This window comes from Plenodomus lingam, assembly GCF_022343315.1.
Source record: "Plenodomus lingam strain CAN1 chromosome Unknown contig_17, whole genome shotgun sequence".
NCBI lineage: Eukaryota > Fungi > Ascomycota > Dothideomycetes > Pleosporales > Leptosphaeriaceae > Plenodomus > Plenodomus lingam.
The window spans coordinates 370,597-387,666 of NW_027093934.1; the positions used below are offsets into that span (position 1 = coordinate 370,597).

The following is a 17,070-nucleotide window of genomic DNA, read 5'->3' on the forward strand; positions in this document are numbered from 1 at the left end:
TTTACATGTGCATACAACTGCATGATTTTATCCATCACAGGTTTCAACGTCTCACAACAGGCTCCCTTGTCTTGATACTGCTGCAAAACGGCATTATCTGATCTCTTGGATCGCCTTTGGTTGATTACATGCCTAGGGAAGATGGTACCCGCTTTTCTCTGAGATTTTGATAACAAGTTAGCGGCGGCCGATACATCGGATTTGTGTACCGGCGATAGGAGAGTGGATACGTCCGATGTCCATTTTTGAATTATAAGCAATCGACGTCATGATCAAAGAAAGTTTTTGCGCACGTCTAGGTTGTTGTTGTTGGAGAGGCGGACTTGCGGGTATTGGAAGTTGGTGCTGGGTGGGTGAGATATATAACGAGTGCCGTACTCTCTTCTCCTTGGAAGACTCATCTAAATCCCAACTTACCACAAGTTCACAACAAAACCAAACCTGACTTGAGCAAATTTCCAGCATCTTGCAAAAACACTTCATCGGTATCAGGGAAAAACACATACAAACCACATCACCACCATGCCCAGCTTCACAGTCTTCAAGGGCAGCAAAGATGGCAAAATCGTCAAAGCCCAAACCACACGCCCCGACCTCCAAAACGATGACGTCCTCGTCAAAGTAACCGCCTCCGGCCTCTGCGGCACAGATGAACACTACAAGCACGCCGACATGGCCCTCGGCCACGAAGGCGCCGGCATCGTCGAGCAAACCGGCCCCAACGTAAAGAACCTCCAAAAAGGCGACCGCGTCGGCTGGGGCTACGAGCACGACTCATGCGGCCACTGCGACCGCTGCCTCACAGGCCGCGAAACGTACTGCGAAGAGCGCAAAATGTACGGCATGGCCAACCTCGACCAAGGTAGCTTTGCCTCGCACGCCGTCTGGCGCGAAGCTTTCCTTTTCAAACTTCCAGACAGCATTTCCGACACAGATGCCGCCCCGCTCATGTGCGGCGGCGCCACCGTCTTCAACGCCCTACACACCTACGGCATCAAACCGACAGACCGCGTGGGCGTCATGGGCGTCGGCGGCCTCGGCCATCTCGCCATCCAATTCGCCGCCAAAATGGGCTGTTCCGTCGTCGTCCTCTCCGGCTCTTCCGACAAAGAGCAAGAAGCTCGTAATCTCGGGGCCACCGAGTTCCTCGCCATGAAGGGAAAATCAAAACTCGAGCTGTCTCGGAAAATTGACGCTTTGCTTGTCACTACGAGTGTGAATCCCGATTGGAATCTCGTGTTGCCACTTATGGCTATGAATTCCATTATTTTCCCCATGACGGTGTCGGGGGGTAATTTCGAGATTCCGCATATGCAAATGTTGCAGCGTGGGATCACGGTGCAGGGCAGTGTTGTGGCGGCGCGGGCGGTGCATCGCAGGATGCTTGAGTTTGCGGCTTTGCATAAGATACGCCCGATTACGATGGAGTTTCCGTTGAGCGAGGAGGGGATTGAGGAGGCCATGGGGACGCTGAGGGAGGGGAAAATGCGGTATCGTGGGGTGTTGAAGCCGCAGGAGTAGGTGGGGATTGTGTGTGTGTGAGTGTAAAATGTTGTTGTAAGATTGTAAAGCTTGATGCTGGTAATGATAGATTTACGAATCCCAATAATGAATCTAATAATGATCGAGTATTCTTCTTGTCATGGACATCTTGTCATGGACATCAAAATGAAGTGAGAATAATATTTTACTGTTAGGAATCGCGATTCACCAACATCTTAAGGATTCGACAAGAGCAGATGTGAACTATCACTTCATACCAAACCCGGCATCAAAGGCGCTAAACGGCGCCGCCAAAAACCCATGATTGTTGGTTTTGCGGCTTATCCAACAAAGCGTATCAGACGAAAATAAGATAAAAGAGAAACACGCAATATTTAGTTTTTTTAACAAGACATTGCTCCAGGAGCAATGGTAACAAGAAAGCGAATTAACAATAATTAATACGGTGCCTGGGCTCTATACCATGCCGGCACTCTCAACCGACATGCTTGCATTATTCGCTCGGTGCGCAGCAGCTTCGTACAAGGCTTTGATGTCTGCTTGCCACATTGTCGTATTCATGCGGATGAAGTTGCGATCATACGTCATCATTCCATTGACCTCGCCTTCGACATCGGTCGTCTGCGTCCAAACACCGCCAGAGCAGGCAAACAGGTCGATCTGCTCGCGTAGCTGGGTCAGAAGATCATGGGCCCGGTAGTTCCAGGCAGCGGTTGAGTTGGCTAGTTCATAGGCGGTCTGTCGGCCTAGATCGGTGTACCAGGTGCTGCATGTCATTAGTGAACGTCTCTCAAGCACGGATATGATTCGACTTACTGTACACCATCAAACTGTGTGCCAATACCGCCAAATTCGCCTTGGAAACCAATTCGTGAGGGATCATACGCGGTATTGTACCCGCTCCCTTGGTTTGACCAGAAGGGCGTTCCACACTGTGGTGTAGAGTAGTGGTGGTTGTCCTGAGACATGGTCAGTATCTTTCTGCATTCTGACGAACCGAGCGTGCAAAGAAAATGTCATGATGAAGCTTACATCAAAGTCACCAGCCCCATGATCCGTCCAGCCACTGACAGAATTGATGAGCCTTGTAGGGTCGAGACTGCGAACCATGTCTGTCAGTGGGAACTCGGGCCATGGCGGGCTCGTAGCCTGACCCCACTCCTCGTTGTATATTGTCTGGCAGTCGTGTGAGCAAGATTCTCTCGAACAGATACTAGTAGCATACCCATGCGAAGATACTAGTGTAGCCCTTGAGCTGTTCCACCATCAGAGCTAGTTGCCTGTTGAACTCGGCTTGCGCCTCTGGATACAGTCGCTGACTACCGCAAGCTGTACCATCGGGTACGTCTGGTCGCAAAGAAGGCATGTCTTGCATGACCAGTATACCCATCTCATCGCAAGCTCGGTAGTACAATGCAGGCTCAACCTTGATGTGCTTGCGCACCATATTGTACCCCACACTCTTCAGCACCTTCAGGTCGTACACCATGGCCTCCACACTTGGCGGGGTGTAAATGCCGTCTGGCCAGTATCCTTTACAAGCATATTAATATCGAACGGTGCTATGAGCAGACTCGGTAATTTACCTTGATCGAGCGTTCCAAATGGGAATATGAACTCTCCGTTAAGCAGAGGTCGTTCTACACCACCCACAACGCCTTTGGACACGGTTCTGAATCCAGTGTAGCTCTGGATCACGTCGTTCCCAAGATTGATTGTAATATTATACAAGTTTGGGTTGTCCGGATTCCAGAGCCTCGGATTGTTCACAGTGAATGTAAAAGGGGCGTCACTCGTACCAGTGGCTGTCGCTTTGGCAGTATCCGAGCCAAGATCGTGTATCACGATCTCGTAGGGTTTCGGAGACTGGGCATTACTGTGGACCGTTACGTTGACTGGATGTTGTTAGCACTATCAGTCACTTGGGCGTTCTGCCCTCACCTGTCCCATCCATATCTGCTGTGAGATCCAGTTTAGTGATGTACTCTGCAGGTACTGACTCCATCCATACAGTCTGCCAGATGCCGCTACAGGGAGTGTACCAGATCATTCCACCACGGCTTATGGTTTGTTTCCCAATGGGGATTTGGTATCTGTCAGAATCAGTTGGATCGAATACATAAACCATCAGTTCGTTGGAACCATTGACGTTGAGGTATGAGGTAACGTCGATGGTGAACTCGAAGTATCCGCCTGTGTGACTGCCAGCTTCTTTGCCATTGACGTAGATTGTGGAATTGTAGTCGACAGCCCCAAAGTTCAACAATACTCGGTTATTTCCAGACCAAGATGAGGGTACTTCAAAGGAAGTCTGGTACCAGCTTGAAATCTTTCCGGGTCCCGTGACGCCTGTTCCCTGTAAGCCATGGCGCATGTCATGCTTGCAGTGAAGCTTACCTGAAAGTGCACTTTCGAGGCAGAACGGCACGAGGACTGGTTTCTCGAGCCTCTGGCCGAATGGTGGGGACGCATTGGAGCCACCCGCACCGTCCCTATATCTCCACACGCCATTGAGATTCTTCCAGGCTGAGCGTACTAGTCGCGGGCGGGGATATTCAGGCCATGGATTTGTCCCGACTTGGTCTGTCCAGTTTGTTTTCAAGGGAGTAGGTCCAAGCTGGTAGTCTGTCTCGTTCGAGCTTTGGCGCTGAAAAATTGTGCCTTGACTCGTCACTGCCAGTGTAGCTGTGACAGTGAGCAGACTGAGGATTCTCAACGGAAGAAGCATCCTGCTCAACTAAGTCGCTTTCGTACGACTCCAAGCGAACCAACGTCTGCAGAGATAATGGCTACGAGGAAGATGGAGACGCCAGGTACTGATATTTAAGGTATAAAAATGTACGGGTGACTGTGATTAGTGATGTGGTTGTATTGACCACACAGTCTGTATGCTGACCTTCACAGGCCCATGTTAGCGGCGGGATTACTGCAAGCCCCAGTCGATCACTGCAAGGCAAGTGCGCTGCTTAGCAGAAAATCAAACGGTTTGGGGGAGTCATTTGGCGTTGGCCGCTGACCTCCCATGTAAACGGAGGAAGCTACGGTCTGCGGCCAACCCTGGAGTCCAGGCAGGGATATGTGCATGTGTCGTGGCTCGGACATGGCCCACATGGGTATTGGAGTAGGTAGATAGGAGCCACCATGTAGCGCAATACTGCCAACCTTGTGTATGTGCATCTACTGTACGGTGTCAGATGAGATGGAGGTTGTCCGCTGTTTGTCTTGGCTTGTGGGCGTTGACTATCCAGGGAGATGCTCCCTCTATCAGCGGTATTGTTTTTAGACCCCAACAGTTTCAACCATGGCGAAGGTTTGGCCGGGCAACACTGTATAGGACTAAGGAGGCATAGAAATACACGTTTTTCATGTCAACAGTCGTAATTCGGTATTGGCTGAAAGATGCACAGGACGGTCCTACGGTACCGGTATGAGTGCGGGGTGCGGGCATCTCAAACTCTCCCCGATGTTGGGCTGTCCGCCGATAGAGGTAGGTACCGGTACCCTAGGTAACTAGTCGAGGCCATCTTGCAGAACATGGCATGGCTGTGGGAACCAGCGGTGAGGTGACTTTGGTCTGTCTGCCAAAGCGAGGCTGCAGAGAGATCGGGCGGGCGAGGCTTGCTAAGGGCGGGCGAAAAGCTGTGGATAGGATGGAGCAGGGAGGGGCATTTTCGCAATGATGTTGAGGCCAGGGATGATGGTGGGCGTCTACCCCGCATCGCTTGGCGCATGCGAAGGGAGTCCAGGGCCTGGAGGGAGGGAGGAAGGAAGGAGCGATGGTTACTTCGCGCAAAATAGGAAGGAGCTGTGCAACGCGACTCCGAAGCACCTTCTTGAACCGGTAAACAGCTCATCCATAGCTTTAATTGGAGAGAAGCCATCTGCTGGTCGCAATCCATGACCGATAAACTAGATCCCTCGCCTAGCATCCATATCGTTGTTCCTATACCTGTGCCTATCCAAGTCAATCCTGGTATAAAACTTCTCCGTGCCCTCGTGCGCTGGTCCAACGTCTCCTCTGCCTTGTGACCTCCACCAACCAGCAGTCTATTCCCCTCCAAGCATCCTGTTCGCGTGACGCGGTAGGTACCCCCACCCAAACCCACCATCATCCCTTCGACCCTCAGCGGGACCATCCTCTCCCGTCCCGCTCACAACGACTTCTCGGCCGTGCCGTCATTCTTGTGCATCATGGTCGCTGCATGCAGCCCGGATGTGGGGCCAACGACGACACGCTTTCGCAATACGAATAACGATGCCTTGCCATCGTGAGTGGCGCAGTGCCCAACAGCAATCGGATGGGATCTCGCATCAAGCTTAGCCAAAGTGAGATCGATCATTAGTGAAAGAGCAGCTCTGCGCGAATTTTCATGGATACAAGAGGAATGGTTTGGCCCAGGGCTTGTATTTGCTAGCTGACGAGGTTGGCCTTGATGGGCTGGTCGGCCGCACCCCCGCAAACGTCGGCGACTTTGGCGACTTTGGCGACGTTGGTGATCCCAGGGGACCGCTCGACCCAGGTGAGATGGGCGACGCTGGGGGAATGGCTGCTTTCCTCGGAGTATCGTACGACGTGTTGATGAAGGGCGGTGTCACCCGTTCGACCGTTCGCACCGAAGCGCTGTCGTCCTCGTCGATTCCCGATAGCGTTGTACGATCCGAAGAGTACGGATTGAACGTCGAATTGGCTCGTATGAAGGAGGTTGTGGACGAGCGGATCGTGTCCGTGTCACTGCCTGAACTCATCGTCGACATAGTTCGGAGCGATGCTATGCTAGATGCTCTATCAGAGCCAGAGGTGGAGGATTGTGCGATTCCAATGTCATGCTTGTGTGCACCACAATGAATGTCGGGTATAGTGGTAATGGTACACAGAATCCCAAGTAGCTTGTCTCGCACCTCGCGTGCTGACGGTCGAACAACAGGAGCTCTACTGAGCATGCTTCGAACGAGGTTCAGTATGTGTGGCACGGCACGAAAGGCATCCTCGTCATGTTCGCATGATGCCTTTTCCAGTATGCTCATCCATGTATCAAGCTTGTCGAGATTGGCATGGAACGAACTGTCGGTTCGCGAGCTTTTGCCACCAATGGTGATCTTTTGCTTCGAAGTTCTATGCTTTACAAATTCATGGGGTTTCTTTTTAAGCATAAAAGATATGATCTCGAGATAAACACAACCCAACGAGAAGATGTCGGCCTTTTCCGTCTCGTGTACGCGTGAACGTGGCTTCGGAACTGGCTTTGTCCTCTTGAATCCAAAGTTGAATCCTGCAAACTCTGTAGTAGGCACTTTCGTCAACTTCTGTCGCTGCGAGCCACTGCTATTAGAGGATCCAGAGGAGCTCTTGCTGATGACGGATGCATGCCGTGTGCTTGGAACAATAGGAGCAGGAGCCGCAGCGTTCGGATCAAAATTTTGCGAAGGGGAGGCGTGGGCTTCTGGTGCACCATATATATACACGTCCATTGGATCAACCCTCTTATCCTTTTGAAACGTTTCCAAGCTGCCGATATCGCTGAAGGCGATGGCGTTCTGATCGTCAATCAGTATATTCGTGGGCCGGAGTGCCGAATGGCAGAAGCCGTTCTGATGGAGAGTGGCCATGGCGTCCGCCAGACAGTGTAGCCAATTTAGCACGAGCCACCGGCGATCGCATTTGGGTAGCTTCTGATACTGTGCTGGATTGCGGTGATCGATGAAGGTCCTCAGAGTGTGCTGTCCTACAAAATTTGTGACAATATAGCCAGCTTCTTTGTGGGTATACGATGCCCACACCGGCGCAAAATGTTCGTGTTCTACCATTCTGGCACTTTCCACATCGAGTATGAATTCTTGCTCGAAACAGCCTGGTTTCTCAGGGGTACCTAGTGGGAACCTTCGACGAACATAGATGTCTCTGGGTCGTTTGGGCAAGTGAACACGTGACCAATTTTGCAGGCTGACGGCGACAGGGAGTTGCATGACATGCTCCAAGGGCACTTCCTCATTCGGCGCATAGTCGATATGTACGCCATCTTTCAGCTCGCGCAGCAAAAATGTGAATTGCGTGTGATAGAATCGGACGTTGGCGTGATTGTCGCGTCGATTGGAGAGGGAAAGCTGCTCGATATCATCCATTTCCAATGGCAAATCATCGTCGTCCCAGGACTTGTCGACCACTGTGAATATCCTGTCTGCTTCTCCGATCTCGGCCAAGATGAGAAAGAGACGTCTTGCCTTGTCCAAGATCCACTCGATGTAGGTATCATCGCTCAAGTCACCAAAGCCAACCGGTTGTGCGAGGCGTTCCCTGTCCTGAGGCTGCAATCGTAACGTGACAAAGTCCTTTGTGACCTTTTCATTAATTCTCTCTTCTGTCCACCATATCTGCTGGAGGGCGGCGTGTGGGGTGACGAGAGAGTGCCCCGCATAGCCGTATATCAAAGCATTGAGCGCAACCGTTTGATCGTTCACCACATTGGTCAAGGTTCTTGCACTCATCGTGTTGCTCGGAGATATTGCTGTTCTTGGATACTGGGAGAGGCAAGGCTAGCGATGTGAATGTCGGGCTGTGGGTGGTCGCGTGTCGAGCGGGAGCCGGCGTAGGCTGTTGATCATTGCTGGCGGTTGAGGGTAGGAAGCAAGGTTGGGATGAGACGACAAAGCTATATTTTGGAGCTGATGGTAGGTAATACAGACACCTTTTAGGCACTCTCGGGCCAGAAATGTCGGCTTTGATTGTGGTACAATGGGTTAATCCGCCTGTCGGAGGGGCACTGTTTGTGGCAAGCGGCGTGGCAGCGAATACATGGCCTCGGGTGACCCGGTCTACCAATGATCGCTGACATGGCAAGAGAGCGAGCAAGGCCCTGTCATTTGGGCGGATGGCGGAGAAGGGCCTTTTGCCTCGAAAGGTCTCAGTGGCCCCGGAAAGCGGCCAGCGATGGGGGATGGGAGAAGCAGGGGGGGTCGTCTGCGGCGGAGGATGATAAGACATGGCGCAGACACGTTGGTGGGCGAGCAAGCGAATGGTGTGGTGGTGGATGCAGGGCGACGGCTAACCTTCGTACTGGTGAGCCCACGCCAATGATGACTGCCCACTCCGGACCACCGTTCTCGAGCGGGATGGAGGGGCCATCGCGTTTACGTGCCGTAGCTCCTGTGCGGTCGGTCAGCCATGATCGGGTTTAGCAGTGTGTACCTACCAGTACTGTACAAGACATATGTACTGTGCTAGCACCAAACAGGGAGCGGCTAAAACATGTGTGATATTTGTGACACCATCAAGTCACTATATCTACTGTGACCCATCTACCTTTAACTATCTATCCTATCTAACTATAGGGTACATGTCGCATGCATAGTAGGAGGCTGCGGGTGTGTGCAAGTCTTCTGTGACAGGCCAAGTACTACCATGTACCTACCGTAACTCCCAAGGTCTTGGTGAAGGTCACACCAAGCCGGAAGCTCGTGATGCTGGAGGATGTGCAGAGACGCGACTCCCTACCGATGTCGACGTCGCGACACACCTACCAGGCGTTGGCTATGGCATGCAGCGTGACGAAGAGCAACGAAGCAGATGGCGACAGGCTGGCGATACCGGTGGGTAGCACGTCTCACGTCCCGTCGCCAATGAAAAAGAATCGGCCGAGGCCACTACGTACAAAAGCGGAGCCAACTCACGCACGCCCACCGCTCAACCCATCTCGTTAGATGAACCTAGATTGCGGCATGGTCGTTGAGCCTACCTACTACGTACCTATGCCATGATGCAATGCAGGAGCGAGCTGCTGCGGCTTCTTCTTCGCAAGGCCCCGAGGCTGAACCGTCTGGTCTGCGAGATATAGGTAGCGGGACGGAAGAGAGCTCCAGCGTCTAGAGTCTAGAGGGACGGCATAGATCGGTTGCACTGACCGCGTTCGGCCACCATGGCGTCGTGCATATAGGAACTGGGTGTGGTGCCATGGAGTGCTGTGCCACATGTATACCATGCCGTGTGTATGTAGTACATGATTGTACACGCGCCATAGAGACAAATTTGGGGCTTTTGCTCCTGCCGCTGCTGCTGCTGCTGTTGTTGTTGTTGTTGTTGTTGTCTGATCGTAAATGATCCTAGGCTATGTAGTTCGACCGAGTGGAAATGAGCGAGTCATGGTCTGAGGCCCGACCGTGGATTGATGTGATACTCTAGCCATCCATGATGCTATTGTATGATGCTGGCCATTGTGACACCATTGAACCCTACCAGACGAACCCCAAACACGTGGCAATCATGCACGGATCCTCAACAACCAATCAGGGCAGGGCTGCATTGCCACCCACCAGCCAAGCAAAAACCCACCCACCTTTCGGCGCCTCCCCCATCCCCCTCTCCTCCCACATTTCTGGGACTTCTCGATGAATACCGGTTCAGGCAGGAGGTTGCTCTGCCATGCCACCAACCGTGACCGCTCAGCGAATACATACACCCCTTCGACTGGCCATGTCCTAGTCCCTCTTGAAGACTTCGCCGTTGAGCGGCCATACCGAGGTATCCATAGTATGTACCGATGATATGGTCCTGTACTTCACTAGTTAGATAGCACAGTGCACCAATCTGCCTCAGCTTCATCTACCGGTATTGACCGTTCCCAAGAACACAGGATCCATGCACAAAATTCTCACTTCTTTCTCCGATCTCAGCAACTTGTTGGGTACATACAACTCTAAACGACTCGGTCCAGTTGCATCGCAACAATGGATTGCCTGATCGCTATCAAAGGTACCCAGGAAGAATTAAAAAATATCAAATGCATGTGAGGATCGACGGCAGCGCGTGCATCTTGTCGTCCTCCTGCACCCCAGAGACCAAGACTTTCGGCTTGTCTAGTGTCCAATGACACTGTACGCCCGCTTTGCCCAAGACGTCTAGCATCGGCGAAAATTACACAGGAAAGCCAGATAGGGCTGGCTAAACGGTCTCAACTCGGATCAGAGCCGTTCGACAAACCCACTACTGGGTTGACTTTCTTCATGGACGCTACCGTAGTGCTGCTTTACGGATTCATACTCAGAACTTTGGTCAAACTTTGGCCCTCAGCCTCATTCAGCCGCGTAAACGGTGAACCAGACGTTCTCCTCACTGGGAGCCACTTTGACCTGGCTGCCGCCTGGATGACACCCTTTGGGCCAGACAATGGAATCGCCAGTCGTGCTCGTAACCTCGAGCCGATCACCAAGAAATGGCTCACCAAAGACAGTGCTCAGATCATACCAGACTTGATCCCCGTCGATATTGTACGCGAACACTTGCTGGGGATCCCCAGAGAATAAACCGTCCACACTATTAGTGATCTTCATCGCTACACCTCCAGATTTCTCGTCGCGACGCAGATCCTCCCTATACACACCGCCTGAACCAGTCAGTTATTTGCACAGTTTTGACACGAGCGATGAACAATTCATTTTCTTCTGTCCATACCCATCGCCGTTTTTCCATCGCCCTAGTGCATAGTCCTCGAGCTCGAACGAGTAGCAGCGATGCCAGTACCAATTAAACTCACCTGGGGAAATTGTTTGTCGAGGCCCGATGGAACCACCAACCGCCCACACATAGATCGTCCTCTTTGACAGATTCAACACGACTGCGCTTCCCATGGCCGCAACCCCTGTAACACCAGCCAGAGTGAAAACAATGGTACGCATCATGGCCGTATAGACGCACGAGAAAATGGGTATGAGCCGAGCGCAAATATTACAAAAAGAGACAATCAGATCCGTCTTAAACAGGCGACATGCTCGACAAAGGAGACATATATACCACGGCCTATGCCACCCACTTCCTACCAACCTATTCAACACCACACCTCGTAACCACAAGCCCACCTATATCCGACGTCTCACAGATCTGCCCCTCCTCTCCCATTTCTCCACACCCCAAAAACCCCAAACATCGCAAAGACCACTATAACCAAGAAACCCCAATGATCCTCTGCAGATCTCCCAGAAAAATAACTCGTGTCATTTAATCCTAAGCCCTAGGCAGCCCGATTTGGGGTGTTTTCGATATTCCAGATTGCCTTGCTAATGCGCGAGTGTATTGGATGGGTCAAATCGTTGGGCGCTGGACAACTCGGAAAGTGATGGGCGGTTTGCTAGATTGTATCTGGGGTGGGGGTTTGAGTCGGTTCGCTTGGGTTGGTGGGGTTTGATTGTTAATGCATGGGATGCGAGGTGAGTTTCCTCCCCATTTCGCCAGTCTTGTGCAGTTCAATTAGCCAAGCGGATGCATATACTCTTCCATACCATCAACGTTTTACTTGATGGAGTTTCTTGGTTCCTGGGTAACACAAGACTGGGCTTCTTTTTTCTTTTTCTTTCTTTTTGGTTCCCCGGATATATTTATGTTCTCTCAAGCTTTGAATTGCTTAGACTTTTTTCTCGTCGTGTCTGTCTCACTTGATTGTACGGTGGTTGTGTGCTTTATTGAATGTAAAATTCGAGGATTGGATGGCATGTTGTTTGTTCGCGCCGCTCTTGAAACTCTTGCCATTATTATTGACGGTTGGGAAAGAGGATGGGAATTGTTTGGTCGTAATACAATACGGGTGTTTGCTTTCAAGAATTGGGATAGGGAGCTTTCTTGATAACAAGACTCAGATTAGAGAGACTGGGATTGGACAAGAACATCGACTTGGAACCTGAGGTATATTCGCATCACAGATGAGCCACGTCACCAATCCTTGTTCGTGGTGAACCCACCAAACAAGACCGAAGACTTTGAGAACAGAGGGCCCAATAAACAACGCGCTCTGAAAACCAAATCGACACTAAAACACTCAACACACTAATTCTCACGCCCACCCCATGCTCCCGTTTAAACACCATCAACATACCTTCCCACCCCCTCCTTCCCCAACCCAGCCCTTTCACGTACCCCCCGTCCCCTAACCCTCTCCATCCCCTCCCTCAACACCTCCACCGCCCTCCCCACCCAAAACCTCCTCCCCGCCAGCGCCCCTCCGACCAGAACCAGCAGCAGCAAGAACCCGAGCACCCATCCCCCCTTCGTCCCGTCGGGCCTGTACAACACAACCGGCACACCACGCATCGCGTCGCGCGTAAAAACGTGCGGGCCGCGGCCGGGCGGCGGGTCGGTGTTGAGGAAGGGGAAGGCGATGCTGAGGCCGGCGGGGAAGATGCCGGGTATGGTGAAGGTGCAGAGTAGGGCGCGGGATTGGAGCTCGTAGGGCCAGCGCAGGGTCAGAGGGCTGGTGTGGTGGGAGCCGGTGGGTTTCTGGGGTGAGTCTAGGTGGATGGGGAGAGAGAAGAGGCGGGGGGGACTTTCGTCTGGAGGGGGGGCAGGTTGGTGGTTAGTTGGGTTGGATTCGGGGGGAGGCTGTTCTTCTTGTGTTGTTTTACAAGGGGAATTCAATGGCGTGGGGCCGGTGGATGGAAGTACCTAGACGTACCGTAAGTACACGACTCCCAGTCAAACTCCTCGTGAGTCCGGTTGTGCAGATTGGTCTGTCGACAGGGCATACAATGCCACGATCGCTCCAAGGATACATGCTCCTCTGTCCGCCACGCAATCTCAATCACATCACCCGCGTAGGGTGCTACGGTGCCGAAACCGCTGGAGGGAGGATACGCAGCCGAGATATTGAGATATTGGCGGATGGTAAGATCAGAGCGTTGGGAGTTGGGAGGGAGGACTGCGCTGATACCTTGGGCTGGGAAGGTCCAGTAGTGTGGCATTGCGATTCCGGATGCTGCTGGCTAGAGGGTGAGACTGCCGGCAAGTGTAAGTATACCAGGGGAAAGGGACCTCGAGACTCTTGCTTCGAAAGTGGGAAATGGAAGTGTCGGATAGGAAGATGGCACAAGTACATAAGCAAAGGCACGCTTATACCTACCTACACACGGTGTCTTGACCTCAAACCCATGGCATTCCCCCCCTTCAACACGGCCCCTGCTCTACACCCGTGTGTGTATGGCAAGTGTTATTCGTCCGGGTCGCAATAAGAAAAGTGTCCTGGTCATAAGCCTTACCTTACCCGAATCGGTTAACATCCTGCAGCTAGTAAATTAGTACTGCAGGGGATGCCGCTAGATAGCCCGCGACTAGTATTAATAGTATTAATATATAGTATTAGTAGTATTACTATAGTAAAGGAAAAGGATTAACTTGCTATAACTTAGTATATTTATAATACTACTAGTATAGGGCTCTATAATAACCTTATACTCTATAAAGCCTTAGAGGACACCTAAGAGTTATCTAAGTTAGTTAATAATATAGATTAAGTAAGTAATATTTCTATAAGATAAAAAGTATAATAATTAGGTGTGTTTTAATAGATTTTAGTTAATACAGGATATTAGGTTATAGCTATTACCTAGTTGCTGCAGGTAAAAACTCTATAATAACACGTAACTAGGTATAGATAACCTAATATCTACTAATACTATACACTAATACTATTAATACTAGTCGCGGGCTATCTAGTAGCATCCCCTGCAGTACTAATTTACTAGCTGCAGGATGTTAACCGATTCGGGTAAGGTAAGGCTTATGACCAGGACACTTTTCTTATTGCGACCCGGACGAATAACGTTTCCCGTGTGTGTATGCGCAACCATAGTCTGCCTTGAACCCACAAGTCCCGAATCCTTCCATCGCCGTCCCCCTCTTCATATACATTCCCCTTTCGAGCCTTGCACAACCCCAAAACAGTAAAGTAAGCGAGCGAGCTTCCTTGTCTCTTTGGCCCCGCGAACCTCGGAATCAGCCTAGGTTCGAAGGAAACGCCTCATGAGTTCGGAAAGGCCCGACAGCTTGGCAGCAGCAGTGACGGTCTCACGTCATGCTGTGCATTTCGTAGGGAAAAGGAGAATGGGGAGATGGAGGGAAGATTAAGGGAGGGGGTTGGGTGGCTGTACATACTATACGACGGACCGGACATAGGAGCGCGCCACAGGGCAGAGTTGGGACCGGGGCATGATTTGGAAATTTTGGATATAAGGCCCGCTGCTAGTATTGGAGGGTATGGACTGGCCGAGGAGGAAGTGATAGTGAAAGAAGATGGGGATGGGATTGAAGAAGGCATATGATGGGACTTAAAAGGTCGAACCCAGCTTCCATGCTTTGGTTCATAAATGTACATGTACGCTAATGCACAGTGGTAGAGGGTCATAATTCTCAAAGAGAAATCTCTCCTTTCCAAGTGCCCTCGGTCAATCCCAGAGTCTCAATGCAATGCTGCCACCTTGGCCCACCGCGCTCTTTCCTCCGCAGATACTGCAGCAACTTCTGCCTCCTGTGTACAAGCAACCTCAGATTTCGCTTGTTGTGCTTGTCTCCCTTTCCTCGTGTCTGCAGGAAGTCGGCAAGCGTCTTGATTTTCGCCGTCAAGATTGCAATCTGAACTTCCGAAGATCCTGTGTCTGGCCCAACACGCTTGCCCGCCTTGTCGACGTTGGTCTCGGGACGCACAGGATGCAACTCGGTGGCACCTGATTTTTGCAAAGTGGGTGCCTTTGGTGGGAAAATCTTGTCGGTGTTGTGCCGCCCAAATGTCTCCACACAACGTGCTTTGTTCACACGCATGCGATCCTTACTTGAGCCGTTCTCGAGGGCAGTAATCCGTGCAATCGCCTCCGCAGCCCGCGCATGATCCTTTTTGGTTTGTGCCTCAATGTCTTCTGCCGCCTGCTCCATTGCATCTGCCTTTTCGTACTGTCGTGAGTCACTCCACTGATACGATTGTGTCGCAACCGGCTTTCCAAGCTCGCTGAGCGGCACAGCTAGCTTTTGACTGGTTTCCAGCTGCTGCTCGACAGTCTTGGGATCAAAAGCATAGTTCAAGTGTAAATGGTCTTCAGGTATCTTCTTGCCCTCTTCATGTGTAATTGGCATGCCTGTTTCGAAAGACTCGACAAACGGCGTCGGTACACCACGGACAGGATTTCCGAGGCTGGCTACTCGTGCTTCCTCGAGCTCGGCGCGGCGCGACAGATTGGCCTCCTTCTTTCGATTCCGCTGTGCGACCAGATACGGGTCATTCAGCCGGCGCTGGCGTTGCCTCACTCGATCTATGGTCTTGGCTTGGAGAAGTGCTGTAGAGGCAAAAGTTCGGATGGGCAGTGAGAATGGGGTGGAGATAGAGGCTGCAAGACGGTCAGAGTGCTGATGGAGAGAGAATGAACAATTGCTTACACGTCGATGCCCGCAGGCACGACAAGACTGGTATTCGAGGCGGCATTGGTGGCTGGCTCCCACGATGCAATGGCCGCGCTCACTTCTTTTGCGATACTCAAAGGCGCTCAGGGCTGCTCGGCTGCAGGTTTTGCCGACGCCGCTGCGCGATCATCGCCCAACCCGCATTCGGCTAGCACCCACCACCGATATTCGTCAATCATCCGCTCTCCCTCCACCAAAAGTTCTGTCTGCACGCAACACCACATTTTCTCCTTCACGACCAGCTTCTGCAGCGCCAAACCGACAACATGGCTCCCAGCAACCTCCCCGCCATCTTCAACCCCACCCAGCAGGACATTGAGATGCTCCTCGCTGCTCAGTGCCACCTCGGCGCAAAGAACCTCCAGGTGCACATGGAGCCTTACCTGTGGAAGACCAGGCCTGATGGTGTCAATGTGATCAACGTTGGCAAGACCTGGGAGAAGATTGTTCTGGCCGCACGTATCATCGTCGCCATTGACAACCCAGCTGACAGTATGTGGACCCTCGCAATGCGCAATGCGCAATGCTCGATTGCGCACATGATCGTATATTGCAAACCAAGAAGGACTATGGCTGACAGCAGTGAATAGTTTGCGTAATCTCCGCCCGTCCCTACGGACAGCGTGCTGTTCTCAAGTTCGCTGCCCACACTGGTGCTGTCGCCATTGCCGGTCGTTTCACCCCCGGTAACTTCACCAACTACATCACCCGCTCGTTCAAGGAGCCCCGCTTGATCATCGTCACCGACCCGCGCACCGATGCTCAGGCCATCAAGGAGGCTTCCTACGTCAACATTCCTGTCATCGTATGTACACACACTTAGGCAGAGAAGAGGACTCTAAATCTAACACTGGATAGGCTCTCTGTGATGGTGACTCTCCCACCGAGTACGTCGACGTTGCCATCCCCACCAACAACAAGGGTCGTCACGCCATTGGTCTCATCTGGTGGATGTTGGCTCGTGAGGTCCTCCGTCTTCGTGGCACCCTCGCTTCCCGCGAGGCTGAGTGGGACGTCATGACCGATTTGTACTTCTACCGCGACCCTGAAGCCGAGGAGAACAAGGACAGCGCAGGCGTTGAAGAGGCCAAGGTTCCTGGTGCCGACGAGGTTGGCCCCGCCGCCGTTGAGGGTGGCTTTAACACCGAATGGGAGGTGTCTGGCGCCACCGCCGGTGCTTTCGCAGCTGCCACACCAGGTGTTGTCAACTGGGACGCTGATGCTACCACCACCGACTGGGCTGCATCTGGTGATGCCCAGGCTGGTACCGAGGGTTGGGGTACGGAGGCCGCTGCCCCTGCTGCCACCAACCAATGGTAAATGCACATTCACAAGTTTGCCTAGGTACAATTTCTTTTCCATAC

The 17,070-nt window shown here is 52.1% G+C and overlaps 7 protein-coding genes across 7 annotated transcripts; 3 read left to right on the forward strand and 4 right to left on the reverse strand.

Annotated features, from left to right (window-relative positions):
* Positions 1-522: 522 nt before the first annotated feature.
* On the forward strand, positions 523-1,521 carry IAQ61_003135 (uncharacterized protein; the record flags this gene model as incomplete). The annotated part of the gene is made up of 1 exon (XM_003844741.1): positions 523-1,521. The coding sequence occupies one exon, from the start codon at positions 523-525 to the stop codon at positions 1,519-1,521; it is 999 nt and encodes a 332-aa protein (XP_003844789.1).
* A 438-nt stretch (positions 1,522-1,959) lies between these two features.
* On the reverse strand, positions 1,960-4,231 carry IAQ61_003136 (uncharacterized protein; the record flags this gene model as incomplete). The annotated part of the gene is made up of 7 exons (XM_066095851.1): positions 1,960-2,269; positions 2,320-2,462; positions 2,536-2,679; positions 2,729-3,036; positions 3,090-3,398; positions 3,445-3,852; positions 3,901-4,231. 7 exons carry the CDS (start codon positions 4,229-4,231, stop codon positions 1,960-1,962), a joined length of 1,953 nt encoding a protein of 650 aa, XP_065954096.1.
* A 1,640-nt stretch (positions 4,232-5,871) lies between these two features.
* IAQ61_003137 (uncharacterized protein) lies at positions 5,872-7,986 on the reverse strand (the record flags this gene model as incomplete). The annotated part of the gene is made up of 1 exon (XM_066095852.1): positions 5,872-7,986. One exon carries the CDS (start codon positions 7,984-7,986, stop codon positions 5,872-5,874), a length of 2,115 nt encoding a protein of 704 aa, XP_065954097.1.
* A 1,709-nt stretch (positions 7,987-9,695) lies between these two features.
* On the forward strand, positions 9,696-10,797 carry IAQ61_003138 (uncharacterized protein; the record flags this gene model as incomplete). The annotated part of the gene is made up of 3 exons (XM_066095853.1): positions 9,696-9,905; positions 10,060-10,178; positions 10,332-10,797. The coding sequence occupies 3 exons, from the start codon at positions 9,696-9,698 to the stop codon at positions 10,795-10,797; spliced, it is 795 nt and encodes a 264-aa protein (XP_065954098.1).
* Positions 10,798-12,124: 1,327 nt separating this feature from the next.
* IAQ61_003139 (uncharacterized protein) lies at positions 12,125-13,242 on the reverse strand (the record flags this gene model as incomplete). The annotated part of the gene is made up of 4 exons (XM_003844745.2): positions 12,125-12,164; positions 12,226-12,293; positions 12,401-12,813; positions 12,936-13,242. Coding segments are annotated over 4 exons (828 nt in total), but the record flags the coding sequence as incomplete, so codon positions are not given.
* A 634-nt stretch (positions 13,243-13,876) lies between these two features.
* IAQ61_003140 (mitochondrial 37S ribosomal protein uS15m) lies at positions 13,877-15,771 on the reverse strand. Its single transcript, XM_003844746.2, has 2 exons — positions 15,683-15,771; positions 13,877-15,633 (listed from the first exon to the last, which is right to left on the reverse strand). Exons 1-2 carry the CDS (start codon positions 15,726-15,728, stop codon positions 14,666-14,668), a joined length of 1,014 nt encoding a protein of 337 aa, XP_003844794.2. The 5' UTR covers positions 15,729-15,771; the 3' UTR covers positions 13,877-14,665.
* Positions 15,772-15,878: 107 nt separating this feature from the next.
* RPS0 (40S ribosomal protein uS2) lies at positions 15,879-17,026 on the forward strand (the record flags this gene model as incomplete). The annotated part of the gene is made up of 3 exons (XM_003844747.2): positions 15,879-16,198; positions 16,297-16,511; positions 16,565-17,026. Exons 1-3 carry the CDS (start codon positions 15,973-15,975, stop codon positions 17,024-17,026), a joined length of 903 nt encoding a protein of 300 aa, XP_003844795.1. The 5' UTR covers positions 15,879-15,972.
* Between the last annotated feature and the right edge of the window lie 44 nt (positions 17,027-17,070).

Coding starts and splice junctions, on each gene's coding strand:
- IAQ61_003140 (XM_003844746.2), bottom strand. CDS start 15,728: ATGCCGCCTCGAATACCAGTCTTGTCGTGCCTGCGGGCATCGACGT. Junction 15,634..15,682: donor GTGCCTGCGGGCATCGACGT/GTAAGCAATTGT, acceptor ACCGTCTTGCAG/CCTCTATCTCCACCCCATTC.